This window comes from Corella eumyota, chromosome 1 (assembly GCF_963082875.1).
Source record: "Corella eumyota chromosome 1, kaCorEumy4.1, whole genome shotgun sequence".
Lineage (NCBI taxonomy): Eukaryota > Metazoa > Chordata > Ascidiacea > Phlebobranchia > Corellidae > Corella > Corella eumyota.
Window position 1 is genome coordinate 21,236,448 of NC_137490.1, and position 20,458 is coordinate 21,256,905.

The following is a 20,458-nucleotide window of genomic DNA, read 5'->3' on the forward strand; positions in this document are numbered from 1 at the left end:
ACGATGTGCATTTTTAAATACTTGGTAAAACTCATTTTCTTTATTTATTAAGTAAATTTATGCTTCTATTTTAATAACTAAATTTTGCAAACTTTAAAATCAAAGTCGAAATAAAAAAAAAAATTAAAACCAATTTTAAAAATATTTCTGGTATTTTTAATAACTTTACATTGCCATGACTTCAACATTGGATTTCCCGATATCATTTATTATCCTATTTTATAACACCATTTCATAGAAATTTATAATAATTAAGCAACATCTTTGACACATTTACTAGTTTAGGTGAACGGTAATTACCTATAGATAATTAATGTTTGTTAAAACGGAAAATCTGTGTAATAATACCCAGGATATAGCTGAAGTTAGCGTCTGCATCTAACTTAGAATTGAATAATTAATTTTTTGTATAACTTCCGAAAAAAGAGATTTCATGTCTGTAGCCTTGACTGTTGCATTGAAAATAAGTTCAATCCCCTGAATTGTTCTTTTGAATGCGAATATGGATAAGTTTTTTTAGTTTTAATTTAATTTTGATGTAAAAATAATAATAATCTATAATATTTCAAACTGCAACAAGCAACTCGAGACTGGGTCGAAGTAACTGATGTTACTTTATGTTTAGGTCGTGCATTTGACCTTCACACATCGAGGATAAAGATATACAAAAAAATAACTTAACAGGCTTAACATTAAGTAACTTTTATTAACTTAACCAGTTTTAAGTTAATTTTGTCATTTTTAAATAATATTAAACTGATTATACTAACCAATAAATGCTATTTGCCTTTTGAAAATCGGGTATTAATTTTATATTTCTTACAGGGGTAACTAAAAGTCGCTACGACATCAAAACAGTGGGAACCAAACTCATGACAGCAAGTATTACAAATCCTAAATACTACCAAACGTTGTTTAATTTTCTGACCTAAAACGGTAGTACTGGTGGAAAGCACAACAAATTAAATGTCACAGTATTCACCCTGGAGCCCGGCGTTTACAGATAGCTCAAACACGTCATAACAGCACACCCTTTCCAATAATAAAAACTATTCCTTAAAACGTAAAAATATGTTTTTTTTGAAACTGTCTGTTTTTTCTCTATTAGAATATTTTAATTTTTTTTCATATTAAAAATCACGAATCGTTGTCAATTTGGTCAATTTATTGCAGTAATAATTGTACCAAAACCCAATTTTATACAGCTACAATTCTATCAGTAATTAATGAATAATACAAGTTAGTATTGAATATAGTGGAGTTATATACAAACAATGTAATGTTGATATAGAATAATACATGTGTAAACTGCATAGAATTTAATATCAAATTTACTGTCCAAAAATAATCGTTATTTTAACATCAAAGGCAGTTCTGTCAAAGTTTTTATGTTTTAGGTTGAATATGATCTTTAAATGTTTAAGTGCATTAAAGTTGACGTTTTTCGTGTGGTTTTTTAAGACTGCATACGACCCTAAAAAAAAAATTAACAAAGATTTAAAAAAAATAATTTTGAACTATTCGAAATGTTGAGAATACATTTTAAGTGTAACTAGACAAGTGTTAGAAGTTACTCTTTACTGCCAACTAACGGCGGAGAAAAAATAACTCATTTAAAAAAAAAAAAATAACTCAACTTTTAATTTTATACAGTTTTAACAAAAACTAAAAATGTAAAGCAATTATATATATTTTAACCATTGTAAAATATAACTTAAACTCAGTTAACCATTGGACAATAAGTTTAATAACATTAAAAAACTGAAAAAGGCAACATTTGATATTTTAAAAGATCCCTATATAAAGGCTGTAAAGTTAGCCTTGTACATAATATATAAGTTTATAAGAAGGTCACATGCGCAACCTAAACATAGAGTAACAACTGCTACCCCGACCCAGTCACGAGTTGCCTGTGGCAGTTTGGGATATTATATAGATTATAAGTTCCCCGATAATTTTACTGCTGAATAAGTGCTGGCTTAGCAGGAGTTTATGCCGTTTATAATAGCGCCTTACTCATAGGCACTACAGCATGGGAGCAGTGGGAATCAAACCCATGACCCACAAGTGTTTTACTACACCATGCTGGCGGTTTACATTTAAATTACCACAATTACCTTGAGCATGTTCTCAAGCTTGATAGCATCTGCACTGAACTTTCTGATTCCCTCTCCAAGCTTCTCAACAGCCATAGCATCCTCGTTATGAAGGAACCTGTAAGCTGCCTCATCCAAATGAATCTAAATAAAAAACGTTTTTGACAATTATAATTTATTTTTTTTACAAATCTATTTATCCTTGTTGTGAAAAGGTCGATTTCAAGACCTAAACATAGAGTAACATTAACTACCCCATCTTAAGTTACCTCTACCAGTTTAAGCCCAGTGGGGATTAAACCCACGATCTGTAGTGTAGCAAATATTGTAAAAAAAATTTTAATAACAATCAGTATCTTAAACTTAACAATAGTTTGGGACTACTATAAATAATAGTAAAATAATTAAAAGTGCTAAAATAAGTCGCTTGTGGCCTATAGATCCTGAGTTTGATTCCTAGTATTGTCATTTAAATTCAGTTTGTCCTTTAAAATTATTTAAATTTTAGCAAACAAACTCGAATAACCAACATTATCTTAAATTAAAAACAAAATCTCAACAATAGGTCAGGTAACTATCAATAACTAATCATAAGATTTAAAATCATCTTTATTGATTTAAAAGCATAAATTAAGTAAAATAAAAGCAGATTAATAAACTAGCAGAAATATGTAATATAGCTCAAAAAAACACAGATTTTAGTGTAAAATTTACCTTCTCATCACAACTTTGTTTGGCTTTTTCAACACTTAAATGTTGTTCCAATGGCCCATGGTCATTTTTCAACAATTCCAGCAACTTTGGTCTAAATTTAAAAAAATTTGTTAAAAATTAAATATTGTAATACATTTTTGTCATTATTAACATTACAATATAAAACAGCAACCATAAAAATTAAAAAAAAAATTATATTTAATTTAACAGTAATATTTTTGATTTGTTTTTAATTTTACAGTAATAACACTTTAGTAGTAATACAGTAGCAGCAAGAGCACTATAGTAAAAAACTAAAAATACAAATTTTATAACAAATACATATTATAACAATTAATAATCAAAATCCTATGGCAAATTAGAATTTGGCAATTTAAATGATACAGTTCCAAGTTTTGGGATGTTAAATAAACTTTAGCAACTTATACTTAAACCCTTAAACAATGATTATAGCTAAATAAACAAAATATTAAAATTTTAAATTATATGATATCAAGCCACTCTTTAAAACATTTAGCATTTTTAAACATATTTTGATTTTAAATCCAACTAAAAATTGTTCCTGGAAATGTTAAGGTTTAATGCACAGTTAGTCAAGCATACTGGGAATTCTATTCACAAAGGTGTTTTGTAATTTAACATACTAGAAAATATAAAATGCAGCAATACTTGTTTAAAGTTAAGGTTACTATAAAAAACACAAACTGTTTAAATTATTAAAATATAAAATTTTCATTAGTATGCCATAAAGCTGTTTACAAAGTTTTAAAATTAAATCGCTATTTAACAGAATTTTAGTGAATCTAATATAGTATGAATCCTGTAAATTTCAACGAAAAGTATTTATATAAAATATATTTAAATATAGAAACCCATATTTAATTACAAATTTAAAACCCTGACAACACAAAACATACACTATAAAACCAAGTAGCAAAACTGCAGTTTTAAACATGTTAAAATGAGAATATATATAACAAAAATAAAACTTACGAAATAGTGAGCAAATCACAACCAGCAAGAGCTTTAATTTGGTTAGTGTTTCTGAACGAAGCACCCATTACAACTGTCTTGTAATCATATTTCTTGTAGTAGTTGTAGATCTTGGTCACACTTATTACACCTGAATTAAAAAATAAAACATGTTAAAAAAATTTTATATATAAAAAATAGTTGTCTAGTAAAAAATTAACACTTATTTTTTACTAAAAACTCTTTAAAACAGCAACAAAATGAATTGAACTCAATAGAACTGTAATAAATAGTGCCATAGTGCTTTAAATTAAAATTGGCTACCGCTTTTGATATGTGAAAACTCAATAATTTGCTGTCATAGTTCTTTAGTTATAATGTAATAGGCCAAAATAGGATTTAAACAAGTAAATAATATTAACCTGGGTCTTCCAAGAGCCCGTAATCTTTTACTCCAGTATTCTTGACAAACCAGTCAAAAATTCGACCAACAAAAGGGGAGATTAAGGTTACTCCACCTTCAGCACATGCAACAGCCTAGAAAATAATTTAACTTAAGTTAAATACATTTTCAGTATTTAATTTACTTTGATATAACAAGTAAATTCTACTATTTAAGACAATTTTTTTGTAAAGTCTAAATTTACAGTAAATAAATTTTAAAACAAAATAATAATGATTAACATAAGATAATGATTAACAAAAAGTGTTTTAGTATAAATTTTTAAGGTAATAGTATTTAATAATACCATCTTAATTCATTATTTTAAATTTATAAAAGATTTTACTAAAAAAAACAATTTATTTTTTTGTTTTGTATAATAAATTTAAAATATTTTTTAAATACTATTTTGTTTAACCTGAGTTAATTTGTTTTACTATTATAAGTTTACAGGCAATATCTCAAAACCCTAATTTACATGCAAATACCTTTTGTTAATTTATTAAATTTTACCTGAGCAAAAGAAAACAACAAAGTCATGTTACAATGAATCCCCTCAGCTTCCAAAACCCTAAAAAAACAATTTTATTTATTTACATTTATTAACTATATATATATAAATATAAAATAAATTATATTGTATTTGTTAATTTAAAACACAAAAACTTATAAGAAAATGAAATAAACTGCAGAGAAAAGTAATAAAAAGCAAGTTAAACATTGAGATTTAGTTAAAGTAGGAGCTACAGTATTTAAATTAGTTTCTATAAATAACTAAAAAATTCCAAAGCTTAAAATTTTTAAAGTTTAAGCAATTTATGCAAATAATTTAAACAGTTTATACTAGTAACACATTTTTGTTTTAAAATTACAAAATTTTGAGAAATTGAAAAAATGATAAATATCAACAAATCTTACTTAGCAGCTTGAACTCCTTCCCATGTTGTGCTGAGTTTAATAAGAATTCGGTCTCTACTAATCCCAGCTTTCTCATACATTGCAATAAACTTGCGAGCTTTCTTTAATGAACCCTCAACATCAAATGACAACCTGAAACATTAACATTTTCAATGAAATAATAAAGTATTTAGGTTTTTGTGTGTCATATAAATTTTAAAGAGCCTTTTTGTATTTATTTAACTTTGGAAAAGTCAACTTCATGGCCTAAACATAAAGCAACGTTTGTTACCCTAACTTAGTTCTAAGTCAATTAAGGCAGTTCGGGGTAAAATTGTTTATATTTGCGCAATAATTTGTCTGCTGATTGTTTTTTAATTCAGTATGGGTTTATACTGTATATATATACAAAATTCATACATTACTCAAGAATTAAAGATGTAAGTTTTAATAATTTAGTAAGTTTTAAGCGAAATTAATATTTTCCTGATGCAATTTTTTTATAGTTTAAATTGCTGCCATTACTAATGAGTAAAAATGTGTGAAAATAAGGTTTATACCTGGCATCAACTTCAGTTGAAACTCTTCCAGGAACAATCTTAAGAATTTCAATCCCAAAATCAACAAACAATTTGTCCATTGCCGCAGTAACCTGCTCATCTAAATTACTGAAAAATAAAGAAATATTAAACAAGACAAGACCTAAAAATTTTGCAATACCTACAGAATCCTACACAAAATATATTAATTTAATGTTCAAAAGAAAGAAACTATAATTTGGGGTAAACTTATTAGCAGTCGAATGTGTTTTAGCAAAAAAAGGTATATTCTTATTGCATTTTTTTATTAATGCTATAAGTAATGATAAACTAAAGATACCGCTTGACAAAAGTGTTAACTTAACAATGCTAAACTTCAACATTTTTGCAAACAAGCCCTTTTTTTACCTTCCATTATCCTTTCCAAATGCTATAGCAGCATCGATAATATGTTTGTACGTATCAATTTGTGCTGCAGCTAACAATAAGGATGGATTTGTTGTAGCATCCTGTGGTTTGAAAGTTGAAATTGCTAAAAAATAATTTGATTTAAATATTTTTAACTTTTTTATTTAAGACCGGCAGCTTGGTGTAGTGGTTAGAACACATGGCTTCACAACATGAGCTCCTTGGTTCGATCCCCACAGCTTCCATGCTGTAGCACTCTTGTGAAAGAAGTTATAAATGCTGTAGCACCTTTGTGAAAGAAGAAGTTATCTTGTGAAAGAAGTTATAAACAGTATAAACTTCTGCTGAGCCAATACTTAATCAGTAGCTTGATTATCGAGCAATTATAATGTATATAATATTCCAAACTACCAAAGGCAATTCAAGACTGAGTTGGAGTAACGAATAGTTACTCTATGTTGAGGTTGTAAAGTCAACTTTTCCATATACAATAAATAAATATAAAAAAGAACTACAAAAATTACTTTAAAATTAAAAAAAAATATATATAAATAAAATTTAACATGTAAAAAAAACAGTTTTAAATTTAATTTTATATATACATTTAAAACAATAATCTAATACAAAAATAGGCAAAAACAACTCTAAAATATTTTACCATTAAAATCCCCAGTGTCAGCAACTACAGTTGTGAATTTTTTTAAAGTTTCCAAATTTGAAGCCATTTTTTACAACTTTTAAAATCAAAAAAACTTTTCTAAATCAGTAAAAAACTAAAAAAAAACAAAAAATTGTTTTAACTTTGTAAAAAAAGCTGCAGGAAATAGCAATTGCGTTTTTTTGACGCTTTTAGCATAATAAGCTGTACGTTAACACTAAAACAAGGCAACCAATCTAATAATAACAGGAAGATAACATGAATCATGAAATTTCGTCACTAAATTAAGCACGACTTCCAAACGTACAAGCAAAAACGTGACAACAAAAAGTAACGTTATTTTAAACAGGCTGATAGAATAAACTTTAAAGTTTTACGCAGAAAATTATACAACTTTTTTTTCTGATTTTTTTAGCAAAATTTCGGCTAACCTTAACTAGTCAACTATGCTTTTTATCCTTAACATTATATACGAAAAAAGTTATGTAAAACAAAAAGAAGGTCAAGCAATAATTAAAATCACCATGACTTGACGAAAACTAATTTGTTTAGTCAAAAAAATCTTATTTACCTCTTTTAAATTGTTTCAAGTGACGTCATCCAGTCCAAACGTTTTCTCTTTACCCTCTAGCGCTTAAATTTTTTCTATTTAAACACCTTAAAATAAACCTGCTTTAAAAATTAACCTTTCTAAATTTAATTAAAATCAAAACAAATTTTAATGAGCGCTTTATTTTAGTATAATAAAATGCTTGGTAAAGTACTTGAAGTTGCAGAATGAAAATGCATAAAATAAAAGTTAGACAGAATACAAAGTTAGATAAACTTATTATATTTAATAAAATAATTATGGAAGTTATATATTTGATTTAAAAACACTGTTAACATTTGAAAGAAATATAATATTAGTAACTAGTTAGTAAAGGGCTTAAATAAGAAAATAATGGAACAATAATAATGCCCAGTTTTTAATAAAACAGTTAAACAAAAACTTTAAAGTTATCATGATACAAATAAATGTTAATATATTTGATGTAGAGACATGATACAAAAAGCAGAAACTAAAAAAAACTACAAAACTAAGCCCTTTAAATCACTAAGATTGTCAAAAAGTCTTAAATTTTTAAAGTGATTCTCTACTAAAAAACAAAAATTTTAAATGGCTATTTTGAAAGAAATAAGAAAAGAACAATAAATGGACTTCATATAAAATATTTTTTCTCAGAACATTATTGTAATTTAAATTCAGATTTTCTGTATAACATTTTTATTGCTACCTATTTTTGTTCCTACAATTGTTCTAAATAACTTAAGGTATTACAATGTTAATATATGCCGGAGTAAAACATCATTGAAATCACAAAAAAACATAATTTCAACTAGCAACCAAAATAAAGTTTTGCTAAAAATTTTTTTAAATATATTCGTTAACTTAGTTAGTATTTAAATAAAGTCAACCTTATGAAATGCCAGTAACATAAACTTGAACAACGTATAACTATTTAAAAATGCTTCTATGCCGCTATGTTAACAAATATATCAAATACTTAGTTATAGTTATACAGCTCTTATAACAACATGGCCTTTGAAGTTATATTCTAACCTAATGCAGTGTTAAATAAATGTGAGTTTATTTAATTGGCAACAACTGAATCGTCGAAAGGTTTTAATCCAAATAAATCGGTGTCTGGTTTTTCATTACTAAGTCGATAACTGAAAAAATAAAATTAAATTAATCTATTTTAGGTTAAAAATAAAAAAAAAAATTAAATATTTGAAAAATAGATATACTAAAAAAAAATTAAAATTTTAAATTTTTACTCGACAGGTATGTTGTTGTTTTTTCTGTTGACCCCTTTAACTTTTGACCTTCTCGACCTTCTAGAACCACCCCCACTACTGGCACTGCTGCTTTGAGACTCCCTGCGTTGTCGTTGGCGACGGGATTGTGATTGGTTGTCACTTGATTCCTTTGATTGTTCTTTAAAAAATTTAAAAATTATAAATAAACCAAAAAATTTTTTTTAAATTGAAAATTTTACTTGAAATAAAATAAAAATAAACCCGATAACTGAAATAAAAATAATATTTGTGCATAAGGAAAAATATAAGATGATTAAATTAAACTTTTTTTAACCTTAAAATATGTGTTAACTTTATAGTAAGCATAGTAAATAAAAATTGTCTGCTTTGCTTTTAAAATTATTTTTTTATAAAAGTAGCAAAGGTTTTTACAAAATTTTTTGAATTGTTTTTCTTTTATCTATAATAATATAAATGCTAAAAAATTAAAATAAACATGCCTGGCCTCTGTTATTTAAATGCAACAATAGTTAAAAGCTCTTAGTTATATTAACTCAGAAAATGCTTTTAACTTAGTAAAGCACAAAACAAATTTCTCTTCAAAATAAGCCATAGCAGTTTGCTATTAGTTCAAGGGGCAAAATTCTCATGCAAAATCATAAGAAATAATGCTGAGGCCTAGTTCAAAAGCCCTAGTTCACCATTTTACCTTGATAGGATAATTTTCTAACATTTGAATTATTTTTTCTATATCGGACTGCTCCTTTACGATTTAGGCGATTCGAAAACTACATAAAAGAGCATAGGAAATCATTAGAAAAAAGGTTTATAATGTGAGGGAATTACTAACCGCGACGAACCACAAAAGGGGAATTCCCAAATAGGTCTCTCGAATTTTCGATGGAAGTTTGTGAGGTTTGCATTGAGTCACCTTCAACCCCCAAAAAAAAGAAAAAAAATTTAATCACAAAACAAATTTTTTTTTGTAACACAAAAACTTAAAAAAAGGCCGACTAAAAATAAAAAAACAATTTTTAGCAAATAGTTCATGCATAATCAAAAAATATTTGTAACTAAAAATATGTTGTTATTAAAAAAAATGAAAAAAATTTATGGATTTACCATCATTAGGTTGAACAGCAAAAGGGGCGGAGTCAAATGGGTCATGTGACTCCTCACTAGTTTGATTGACAGGTGCAGGAACATCTAGTACAACTTCAAAAGGTGTGCTCCCAAAAACATCAGAATTTTTCTCATCTGTAGCATTAATGTTTGATCACATTAATTAATTTTTTTAGTGAGTTCAATAACTGACATATAATCAAAAAACATTTTAATATAATGCAACATTTAAATTAACCCTGTCCTTTCTTATCTAATTTTTAAGAACTTTTTAACTACTATTTAGGTAGTTTGGGTTCTAGAAAATATATATGTCAAATTAATAAAAAAATTTTTTAGTAATATCGGCAAACACCCATTTATTATTGCTAATGTATCTTGTAATACTATTATATTATACTAGCCAACTGCCACCCTACATCTAAAATTTAATTTGTCGTAACGGAATATGGTCGCTACTCTTAACTAATATTTTTTTACAATAATTTATCCACGCACCACAAATGGCAGTTCTACTTATTTTGTAGGCCTATAAATTGGACATACACAATAATTATTGTGCCCTAAGCTTAGTTATATACAGATTGTAAATCCTATTGTATTCTTTTTAAAAAAAATTTACCCAAAAAATTCCAAAAATAAAAATAAAATTTTTTTACTTGTTGCATTGAAGAAAGGAGCTTGTGAAAAAACATCAGATCCGCTTGATCGATTTTGTTTATCCTCATTTGAAAAAGGTTTTGATCCAAAGATGTCACGATCCGGAGGTGAATCGGATTCGATAAGGTTTTGATGAGCAAACTCATCTTCTTGCTCCGAAGCGGATGATGAGGTAAAATGAAGATCTTCATTGTCAGAAGAGAAATCTTCCTTGTAATCTCCAGGAAGACTGTCTGGAAGAGGAAAAAATAAAGTTAATATGAAATAGTCAATTTAATCCAAATTAAAATAACAAAATAACAATCATATTTTTTCAGCTTTTAATTGTAGAACCAAAAATTGAATTTTAATGTGAAATATTCTAATAAGTTTTAGTATCGATTTATAATTAATGTCAAAAGGTTGATTTTATGGCTAAAACATCAAGTAACATTTGTTACCCCAACCCAGTCTCAAGATGACATTAAAAGTTTGAAGTATTCTTAAATTTAATTCTCCGTTAAATAATCTGTCGTTAGTTTTTGGCTCAGTTTTTACCAGCGCCTCACTAAATAGTCTACAGCATATAAGCAGTGGGGATCACTTTCAAAGCCTTATGTAGAAACCAAGTAACTACTAAGACCAAACCACCAGACAAATCGATTTATAAGGATTTTTAAATATTATTTTACTATATTAAACTTTTTAAATACTTACCATCTTTATTAGCATCCAATGTGGTATACCCAACTATCCCAAACACCCTTAAGCCTTCAGTTGATACTGCACTTTGAATCTTGGTCTGTTGTTCAACATTTACAAAACTATCTGCTTCAAAAATATTCGCCGATATTTTGTTGTGGTCGCCATCTCCTTGCAATATATCCTCCATTAAACTAATGTCTGTTTGGTTGCCGTGGTATTTTGTTTCCGTAGCGACGCTGGTAACCTCACCAACGTCGCCGTGCAAGTTTTTTGCTTCGGTTGAGTTGTTATAGGTTTGGTTTTGGGATTTGTTGTTATTAGCACGATCATCTATAAGAAAAAAAATTGAGCGATTTTTAAAATTTTTATTATTAAAAAAAATAAATAAAAAAAATAAAAAATTGGTTTGGATATAAATAAATAAAAGAAAAATGGCAATGAAAAATAACAAAATTGCCAATGAATTATAAAAAAATGAATAAAAAAATAAATAACAAGTTTTGTTGAAATATACCAAAAAATAGAGTAAAAATAAAATACAGTGAAAATCCAATAAAATTAAAAATTTTTAAATAAACTTTATTTTAAGTTAAAATATTTAAATAATATCAAAGTAAAACTCACCAGAATTTGGGTTCCTTGTGGTCAGAAATTCATCAAATTCTAGATCTGTTAAACTATCCGGGGTAATTCCCGCAAAATTATCGCCCCCAAAGTTATCCCCCTCAAATGGGTTCCATGTTTCTAGGGTAGGGGTCAAATTATTACTACTAGTACCTGTGAAAAAAAATAAAAAATAAATTTAAAAAATAGTTCTTAAAAAAAAGTAAAAATTTAGGTTTTGACATAAAAGAAATTTGTATATAATAAAGGTTAGTGGACTATCTATATAAAGATGTCCAATTTATTGGCCTATAACGATCAGTGGACGTTTAGTGGACGATATATATAAATATGTCTAATTTGTTGGGTATAAATTAAATAAAAACTAGTGCTTTCGGTGCGTCGGTATATAATCACTGGCAAGTATTAGTTGAGGGTTGAACCATATTTCAACAATTAAAATCTAGCCACTAGAGTGGGCTATTGACTACAAATAAACAATCTTACTACGAGAGTTTAATTAATGATATATTTTAAATTTTGAGTTTCTTACTTTTTTGTTTCTCATAAGTTGGTTTAATTGGATTGTTATTGGTTTCACTATGCAGCACTTGCCTTCGTTTTAATGAAGCAGCCATACCTGTAATAAAAACAACAATATTCAAAATATTAATTTTGTGAACACTTTACAAATTTAATTAAAAATATTCTGGTGAATACACTTAATTTTATTGGTGTTTATATAACTTAATTTTTACATTAAACCGCTATTAAAAATGCTAAAAACATGATAGTAAAAAACATTTTTATGTAAAAGTTTTGCAATATTATCCTATATAATATTTTATTTACGAAAAATATTAATATTTCTAAATGTGACTTTTTACAAAAATGGAAGATTTTATTTTATTTAAAAAAAAACTGACTTGAAACATCACTCTGAGCTCTTCTATGTGATTTAACATTTTGTTCTTGCAGCGTTGCCGTTTGATTGTTAGTTTGTGTGATAGACATGCTGCCACCAAAGGTAATTGGCAACACTTTAACACCTTGTTTGTGTAATCCTTTAGGTTTTGTGGTTACTTCTGTTTGTGGTGCTGTGTAGGCAGCCTATTCAAAATTAACCACTTTTTTATTGTTTATTCATTTTTTAAATACCAATTTTTTAAAATAGATCGCATTATATTTTTATAAATAAATAAAAACCACAACATTTTTTATTTTTCAACAAATGTGTCTTTTTTACACATTAATATACCTGCTGTCTTTGCTTCTGTTGTTGTAATTGTTGCTGTTGTTGTAATTGTTGGTGTTGCTGCTGCTGTAATTGTTGTTGTTGAATTTGCTGTTGCAACATTTTTTGTTGTTGTAGCTGTTGTTGTTGAAATTGCTGCTCTTGTAAATGTTGTTGTTGCAAAAGTTGAGAATTTTCGTCTCGTTTTGCCTGTTCAGCAGCTTGTTGCATTAAAACCTGAAAAAATATCCCAAATTAAAAAAAAACACAAAATGCAAAAATAATTAAAAAAAATTTCCTAAAAAAATCTCAAAAATTTTAAAAACGAATACATTATGTAGAATAAAAGTTGACTTAAGACCTGTTTAATTTGAAGGCTTGCTTGTTGTATTTGTTGCAGTTTATTGTTGGCATTTTGAAGAGCTTGCATTATTTGAGAACCTTGCTGTTGAAGCTGAAGAATTTGAGGCTAAAAAAGAAGAGTTTTGAACATAAATGTATATACAACAAAGCTTAGTTATGTCAGATTTATAAGCCTACAAAGTAAATTAAACTGCTGTTTGTGGTGTGCAGGTTAATTTACGCAGAAAAATATTAATGGAGAATTGTGACCATAATACAACAATTAAAATCCTGACTGTAAGGTGGGCTATCAACTTGTGAGGTCAATGATTAAAAACTGGATTGATTGGTTACCAACTCAAGTCATTAAAACGTTCTTTAAAAAGTCTTACTTTTAAAACTTGACTTAGCTAAAAAAAGTTGTCTATTTAATTATTTATAAAATCAAAAAAAACAGCATTCCCCTTTTTTGTTAAAAAATTATCACATATCCCTTTTTAATTACAAAAGCTGTATGCAATTATTTATTTAAACCTTTTTTATTTAATAAACCAAAAATACCTGGACAAGATGGGCTAATGCTGGCTGTTGAGAACCCTGCAGGTGTAATGCATTAACTTTTTGTTGAACGACAAATAATTGTTGTTGAAGAGGCTGCATCTGCAACATCAACTTCTGAGCACTGTCGTTCAACTGGGTCTGCTGCAAAACCAGCTTGGGGTCAATTCCAACATGTTTTGGGCCCCCTTGTGCAGGGTTTGGGGCCAGATGGGGGTTATTTTGCATCCCCATAGAAAAGTTTGCACCGGGGTTGGGATTAGATTGTGTGGGTAAACTTGGAGCTGGGTTTTGAACAAGATTGGGCTGGTTTTGAACTTGAGGTGGTTTGGTTTGAATCTTGGCAGGCTCTGGTATAGTTTTAGGTTTGTTTACCTAAAAAAATTACAATTTAAAAAGAAAATTTGTAACACTATAGACCACCAAAATTAAAATTTGCACGAAATTTTTTTTAAATTTAAATATTGCTTAGAATTTTATATTAATATATTGTTGTGGTTGTTTATATAGTGTGCCTTTTAATGAACATACAAAATAGGCATCAGAATATGCTACAAAAACCAGTATAACAAATAGACAATATTATCAGCTACATAACATCATTTATTCATATTATGCCAAAAAAATAAAAATTTAGATCAGACAAAAACAAATATAAGTTAAATTTAAGCCTACCTGTGCTACAGGTTTGGGTTCTGCTGCTTTGGGCTGGGGTCTTGGCCTTTGTTGGGGCAAAGAGAATTTACCCTGGGGTCTTTTACGAGGGGTAATGCTGGTTTCTGTGGGGCCATCGGATGCTGATAACCCAGCTTTTAGATTTTGGGCTTCTCTGCAAATACAAAAAAATAATATTTAACAAAATATTTCTTTTTAAAAAGTCTGAAAACTAAATAGAATTATAGAGATTTTCTTTGGCCTTTACTTTAAATCTTAACAAGAAATAGCAGTATAGTTAGGCCAAGGTAGAAAAAAGGGTTAGTTTTTCAAAAAAATCTTTTTAAAAGGGAAAAAAAAATCATGTTTTTCTTTTAACTAATATTTACCTGTGATAATTCATTTGCGCACCATAAACGGCCGTTTTTTATTTTAAAACACTTTAAACTAGATATATCGTCCACTAAGCGTCTTTATATAAAGTTACTCAAAATTCTAAAGTAACCTGAAATCAATAATTTAACAAACCTCGTTTTAGCTTGCTCCTTTAATTCCTCAGCTTGGCTTCGAGTTAGTGGACAAACCAGTTCCTTTGCTATTTTACTGTTCTGTAATAATAAGAAAGGTTAAAATATGACCTTATCATAAGAAAGTTATATCCTTATTAAAACTATATTTAAATTTTATTGTTATGCTTTTAAAAATAAATAAATAAGAAAAAAAAATTGAAATGCCTACTTAAAGAAATATAATCATTTTTTAAATGCAAACCATTAACGCAAATATACTAGTTCTTGTATATATAGATTTTTATTTGTTTACCTTGGTGTTTAAAACTGGGTTGTTTTTGTTGGCAATTTTGAAAGCAAAATGGGCAACTTGATAAATATCAGGTCGTTTATTAGGATCAGGTTCAAGCATATATCCTGGAAAAATATATGAAAAATATTTAAAATTTTATGGGTTTTATGTGAGAAAATATTTTATAAGCTTTCGCCATACAAGAAGTAAAAAAAAAAAAAATTTTATTAACAAAAAAAATTTATAGTGTTTGGAAAAAATAAACAACAAAAATTTAGACAAAATTACTTTAAATTAATAGCTAAAATCAAAAGAAGTGATTTTATAAATTATAAAAACTCAATTTTTAGCTTTAGTTTCATGTTATTTTACCGCAAAAAGATTAGTAATTTTGAGTAACTTTTAAATTTAAAAGTGAATACACTGTTTTCAGTTCTATTTTTAGTAGTTGCGAATAGTCATAGGTTGAATAATTCATAATTAAAAAGTCTGAAGCATTTATTAATAACAAAAATTATAAATCCAAAAATCGTGTAAAAAAACTTAATCAGCAATATCATTATAAAGTGTGATAACAATAACCTTATGGTAGCAAAAATATTAATAAAATTTAACCAAAGCCTACCTAATGGTTTAATATATACCATGTTTTTATATTAATCCACTTAAGTTGACAAAATTTGGTTAATAAGGTTAACTAGAAAAGCCTTACCTTTACAGTATTGTATTTAAAATGTTGTACTTACTTATAAGGCAATGAATATCCTTTGAATATTTTGAATTATCTGGAATAGTGAGCGTTCCACTTTGTATTGCTAAGGTACTTTCGCCAAAAGGTAATTCAAAGAAACATAATTTGTATAATAAACAACCTAATGCCTGTAATAATAAAAAAAAAAATTAGGTATAAAAAACATAAAATAATATTTTAAAAATATAATTCGGTAATTGTAATTAGTAAAAAAATTATTGATATCATTTTATTTAATTAATTTTAATTGATTTTTTAATATTCACATGACATTAAAGCATGATAATTAAGAACATATTATCAAAAACAGACTTTAAATAAATGTAAAAATCGATATAAGCATGCCATAGCCATTTTACATTTTTTCTATTTTAATATTAAAAAAAAATCCAAAAATATATTAATTACATCATTGCAATTATTTAAAGGTTGCCTCAAAAATAAAAGTACAAAGTACAATTACACAAATGACATTAACTATTTAAGTAACTACAAAAATGACATAACTATAATATATACAAGCCTACATATTTTTCTAAAAAAAAAAAAAAAACACAATTATACAACATAGCCGTTTAAAATTACCTTAAAAAATTGAACAAAAAAAAAACAAACAGCACAAAAATCTTACCCAAATGTCAGAAGGTAAACCGATCAACTTTCCTCTAAATAAATCTATCATTTCAGGAGAACGATATGATAACGTCGTGTATCTGAATAAAAGTTTAGATCACTAAGTTATTTAAACAACACATCTATGTATTCATAGTGTATATTCTAAAATAACAAAATTTATATACACTACTTTTGATTAATTATCCAGATTTAAAATAATATAAAGTTTTCATTATATAAAATTATTTGATTGTCTGCTTTATAAGTTGCTTTTTAATCGTAATAATATGGTTGCAACTTTTAAATGATATTTGCATCTAATAATTTAGCCGCACACCACAAATGTTAGTTTTATTTATTTAGTAGGTCTATAAATTAAACATACATAAATATCTTTATGTCATTTATTAAGCTCAATTATATAAAGATTGATTTATAACAAGATTATTCTGGAGATTTGTAAATTGTTTAAGCCACCTAATTAAACTTTACAAGTGGCAACACATTGTAATTAACTACCTTTTAATTAAATGCCTAAATGCCAACAATTTAATATTGATTTTTCTGGCTTAGGTCATTTAATAATTTGGCTTTTAGTTTTAAATTATTAACTATTTATTTTTATTACAAAAGAACAATATTTAATAACATTTTTTTTCTCTAATTTTTATAAATTTCTTAAATTGAATTTTTTAACATTATTTTCTATATAATTCTTTTTAGTACAATTTTCCTAAACAATCCCTTTTTATTTTTTAAAATTTATTTAAAATCTTACTTAGATATTTCTTCTTCTATAGATTGTCTTGATCCAGCACATTTAGGATCCATTATAGATGTTGTAGCACTTCCAAAATCACATAAAACATAATTCCCTGAATCATGTAACAACACATTTTCCACCTTGAAAAGTTTAATAATATTATTTAAATATGTGATAAAAAAATTTATCTTAATTTTTTATGATTATTCTATTATTCTATAAAGTCCATATAAATATTATTAAAAATAAAATTATAAATATAAAATAACATAAAATATCAATATTAGCACTGAAAATAAGCATATAAATTACTTATAAATTTTTGATTATTTTATTAATATATTTCCGTATTGATTGGCCTGCCATTAAAGTGTTAATAAAAACAAACAAACTATAAATAGATCTTACTTATATTACATACTTAACAAAGGGAAAGTGCTATTAACAAAACTTTTACTATTTAAAAAACAACCTTTTAATATAGAATAGAATATTAACCTTATATATATATTATATATGTGTATGCCCAATTTATGCGCCTACAAAAAAAATAAAAAACTTTCGTCGTCCAAATACAATTTGAGAGTTTTTTTTTCTATATATCTTTATTCTCGATGTGGAAAAGTCGAATTCGCAACCTAAACATAGAGTAACATTAGTTACCCCTACCCAGTCTCGAATGGCCTGTAGCAGTTTGGGATATTATAGAGACTATAATTGCCCGATAATTATGCTGCTAATAAAGTGTTAGCTCGGCAGGAGTTCATACCGTTTATAGCGCCTTACTCAAGGGTGCTACAGCATGAGAGCAGTGGAAATTGAACCCACGACTTCATTATGGTGTAGCAAGTGTTAGTTGCAACCTTATTTATTCATATTTACCTTTAAGTCCCTGTGTATAATAGGTGGATTGGATTGATGCAAACTAGCAACAGCCTCAACTATATCACAGAATATTTTCATGAGTTCGTGTTGTTGAAACCCTGAACCGATTCGTGAGTTCATCAACTGAACTACATGACCAGCTACAAATATTTAAAAAATTTTACAAAAAGTAAAAAAGGTGAATTGGATAATGAAATTTAAAAAAAGAAATGTTAGTCAGACTAGAACCAGACTATAAAACACAACGGGACAAACTGTACATAAAAATTGCTTAAAAACAACAAAAAAATTAATTTAATTTAAATAGCCTATTTAAAACAAAAATTGTTTTTTATGCACATAGATTTGTTTTTTAACTTAATAAAAAAAATTCAACAATTTTAATAAAATAGTCGATGAAGATTACAAGCGAAAACACAAAAATAAGATACAAAAACCACTGACCCCTACAATACTCCATCAGCATGAGAACTTCATACACACCAAGGTTGTTTTGTGAAGTACTAATATGGGCATCTAATAACCTTACTACGTTCTTATGACTGTGGTGTTGTTTCTAATAAAAAAATACAATTTATAAAGAGATTCCATACATTTCAAATATTTAGTTAAAAACTTGTTTCATTTAATTCATAAAAAATACATAATAAACCTTTTTATACTTCACACAGTCGTGGTTAAATTCAGAGTAAAAGGTTTTACCATAATGTCAATTTCTTGTTGGCACACAATCAGATCCGGTTTACTATTAACAAACATTCTTTTTAATGCAACCTTCTGACCATTCTGCAGTTTGCCCAAAAACACCATCGAAAAACCACCTAAAAAAATAATTTATTTAGATTCTTCTTTATTTATCAATTTATCCCTGATAACCAACTTATTTAACAGCTTATTAAAGCAGTTTTTTTATATATCTTTATCCTCAATGTTGGAAAGTCAACTTCACGACCTAAACATGGAGTAACAACTGTTACCCCAATTTAGTATTGAGTTGCCTTTGGCAGTTTGGACTACTATTGATTCTCATTGCCCGATAAATTAAGCTGCTTATTTAGTGTTGGCTTAGCAGAAGTTAATACAGTTTATGGCACCTTACTCAAGAGCACTACAGCATAAAAGCAGTGGGGATCGAACACAAACCTTCATGTAGTAAAGGCAAGTGTCTAAGCAATTTGACATCTACACTACTTAAAACATTCGTTCCAACTTAGTCAATATTTTAAACAAGAAGTTGAGACAATCAAGGCAAAAAAGTGTAAAATACCTTCAGCAACAACATCTTCTATCGTGACACTAAAACGATTAACACGTAGAACCTTTCCAATAAATTCACTGCCAGGCGTTTGCGCAAAAAACTTTTTCATTTTTAAGTCTTACCAGACCGCTTTACCCTTTAATTTAACTACTATAAATAAAAACTAATACTTATTAGACATATTATAAATTATATTATACTTTATCATTATGTTACATAGATTAAAACATATAATTTTAACTTAAAATTTAATTAAACTGACTTTAATATTTTGTTGTTTTATTTCCTATTACAAATATATAATTTCTTAATGTGACCATTACGTCATGTTATTGATTAATAGACCGTAACAAAAAATTTATCCTCAAAATATTTACTTTTAAGTTGAATATTATTCGTTGTAGAAGGAATAATTTTAGGCCAAAACTTTAGTTTGTTTAATTACTTAGAGTTAATCTCAAAACGACTTTATTATATTAAAATTTTTTACCTTTAAGCATGGTCTTTTTATTAACTCCCCCCTTTTAAAAGTTTTGCACATTTTTAGGGCTTTCCCAATGTTCTCAAAGTCAAAAACAACCTTAACCCAAAGATTCCAACACTCAAAACAAGTTTTAATTAATTTAAAAACTTGCTTTTGGATATTACAGGCTCGTTATGGTTTGTAAAATATATGTTATATAAAGATAGTGTTCATATATATTTGTTTCGAAAAATTAAAATACTGCTAACAGCAACAATATTGGGCCTTAGAGTTTAAAACAGTCTACGTCATCTTTTTTGTAACGTGATAATTGTTAATTACCTTAATTAATAAAAAACGCAAATCGACGTAAACATTTGTCTAACCATAAACCTACCGGTTTATGACAACCAAGAATACGTAAAATAAAAATAATTATCTATAAAAATTAAAAGTTATTCGTAATTTCCGTGTAGTAAAAGCGTCAGTTAATAATCTTAAATGATGATCTGTTAAGCAATAATACGTCATTTTCT

The 20,458-nt window shown here is 27.0% G+C and overlaps 2 protein-coding genes across 4 annotated transcripts; both read right to left on the reverse strand.

Annotated features, from left to right (window-relative positions):
• Positions 1-1,150: 1,150 nt before the first annotated feature.
• Positions 1,151-7,318, reverse strand: LOC145740788 (transaldolase-like). Its single transcript, XM_082558636.1, has 11 exons — positions 7,298-7,318; positions 6,727-6,841; positions 6,069-6,192; positions 5,682-5,789; positions 5,143-5,274; positions 4,738-4,795; positions 4,205-4,319; positions 3,804-3,933; positions 2,811-2,901; positions 2,118-2,240; positions 1,151-1,474 (listed from the first exon to the last, which is right to left on the reverse strand). Exons 2-11 carry the CDS (start codon positions 6,791-6,793, stop codon positions 1,457-1,459), a joined length of 966 nt encoding a protein of 321 aa, XP_082414762.1. The 5' UTR covers positions 6,794-6,841; positions 7,298-7,318; the 3' UTR covers positions 1,151-1,456.
• A 177-nt stretch (positions 7,319-7,495) lies between these two features.
• LOC145740787 (uncharacterized) lies at positions 7,496-19,605 on the reverse strand. Of its 3 annotated transcripts, XM_082558633.1 has the most exons (23): positions 19,469-19,605; positions 18,904-19,022; positions 18,646-18,757; positions 18,199-18,341; positions 17,332-17,456; positions 16,570-16,651; positions 15,934-16,066; positions 15,209-15,312; positions 14,915-14,994; positions 14,408-14,561; positions 13,736-14,107; positions 13,194-13,301; positions 12,857-13,069; positions 12,525-12,708; positions 12,152-12,238; positions 11,620-11,772; positions 11,008-11,325; positions 10,311-10,544; positions 9,652-9,786; positions 9,390-9,460; positions 9,239-9,317; positions 8,548-8,707; positions 7,496-8,439 (listed from the first exon to the last, which is right to left on the reverse strand). In XM_082558633.1, exons 1-23 carry the CDS (start codon positions 19,566-19,568, stop codon positions 8,361-8,363), a joined length of 3,345 nt encoding a protein of 1,114 aa, XP_082414759.1. In that variant the 5' UTR covers positions 19,569-19,605; the 3' UTR covers positions 7,496-8,360. The 3 variants fall into 3 exon arrangements, with proteins under 3 accessions (XP_082414759.1, XP_082414760.1, XP_082414761.1); XM_082558634.1 differs by lacking the exon at positions 9,239-9,317 and having other exon boundaries at positions 9,380-9,460; XM_082558635.1 differs by lacking the exons at positions 9,239-9,317; positions 9,390-9,460.
• Positions 19,606-20,458: the final 853 nt, after the last annotated feature.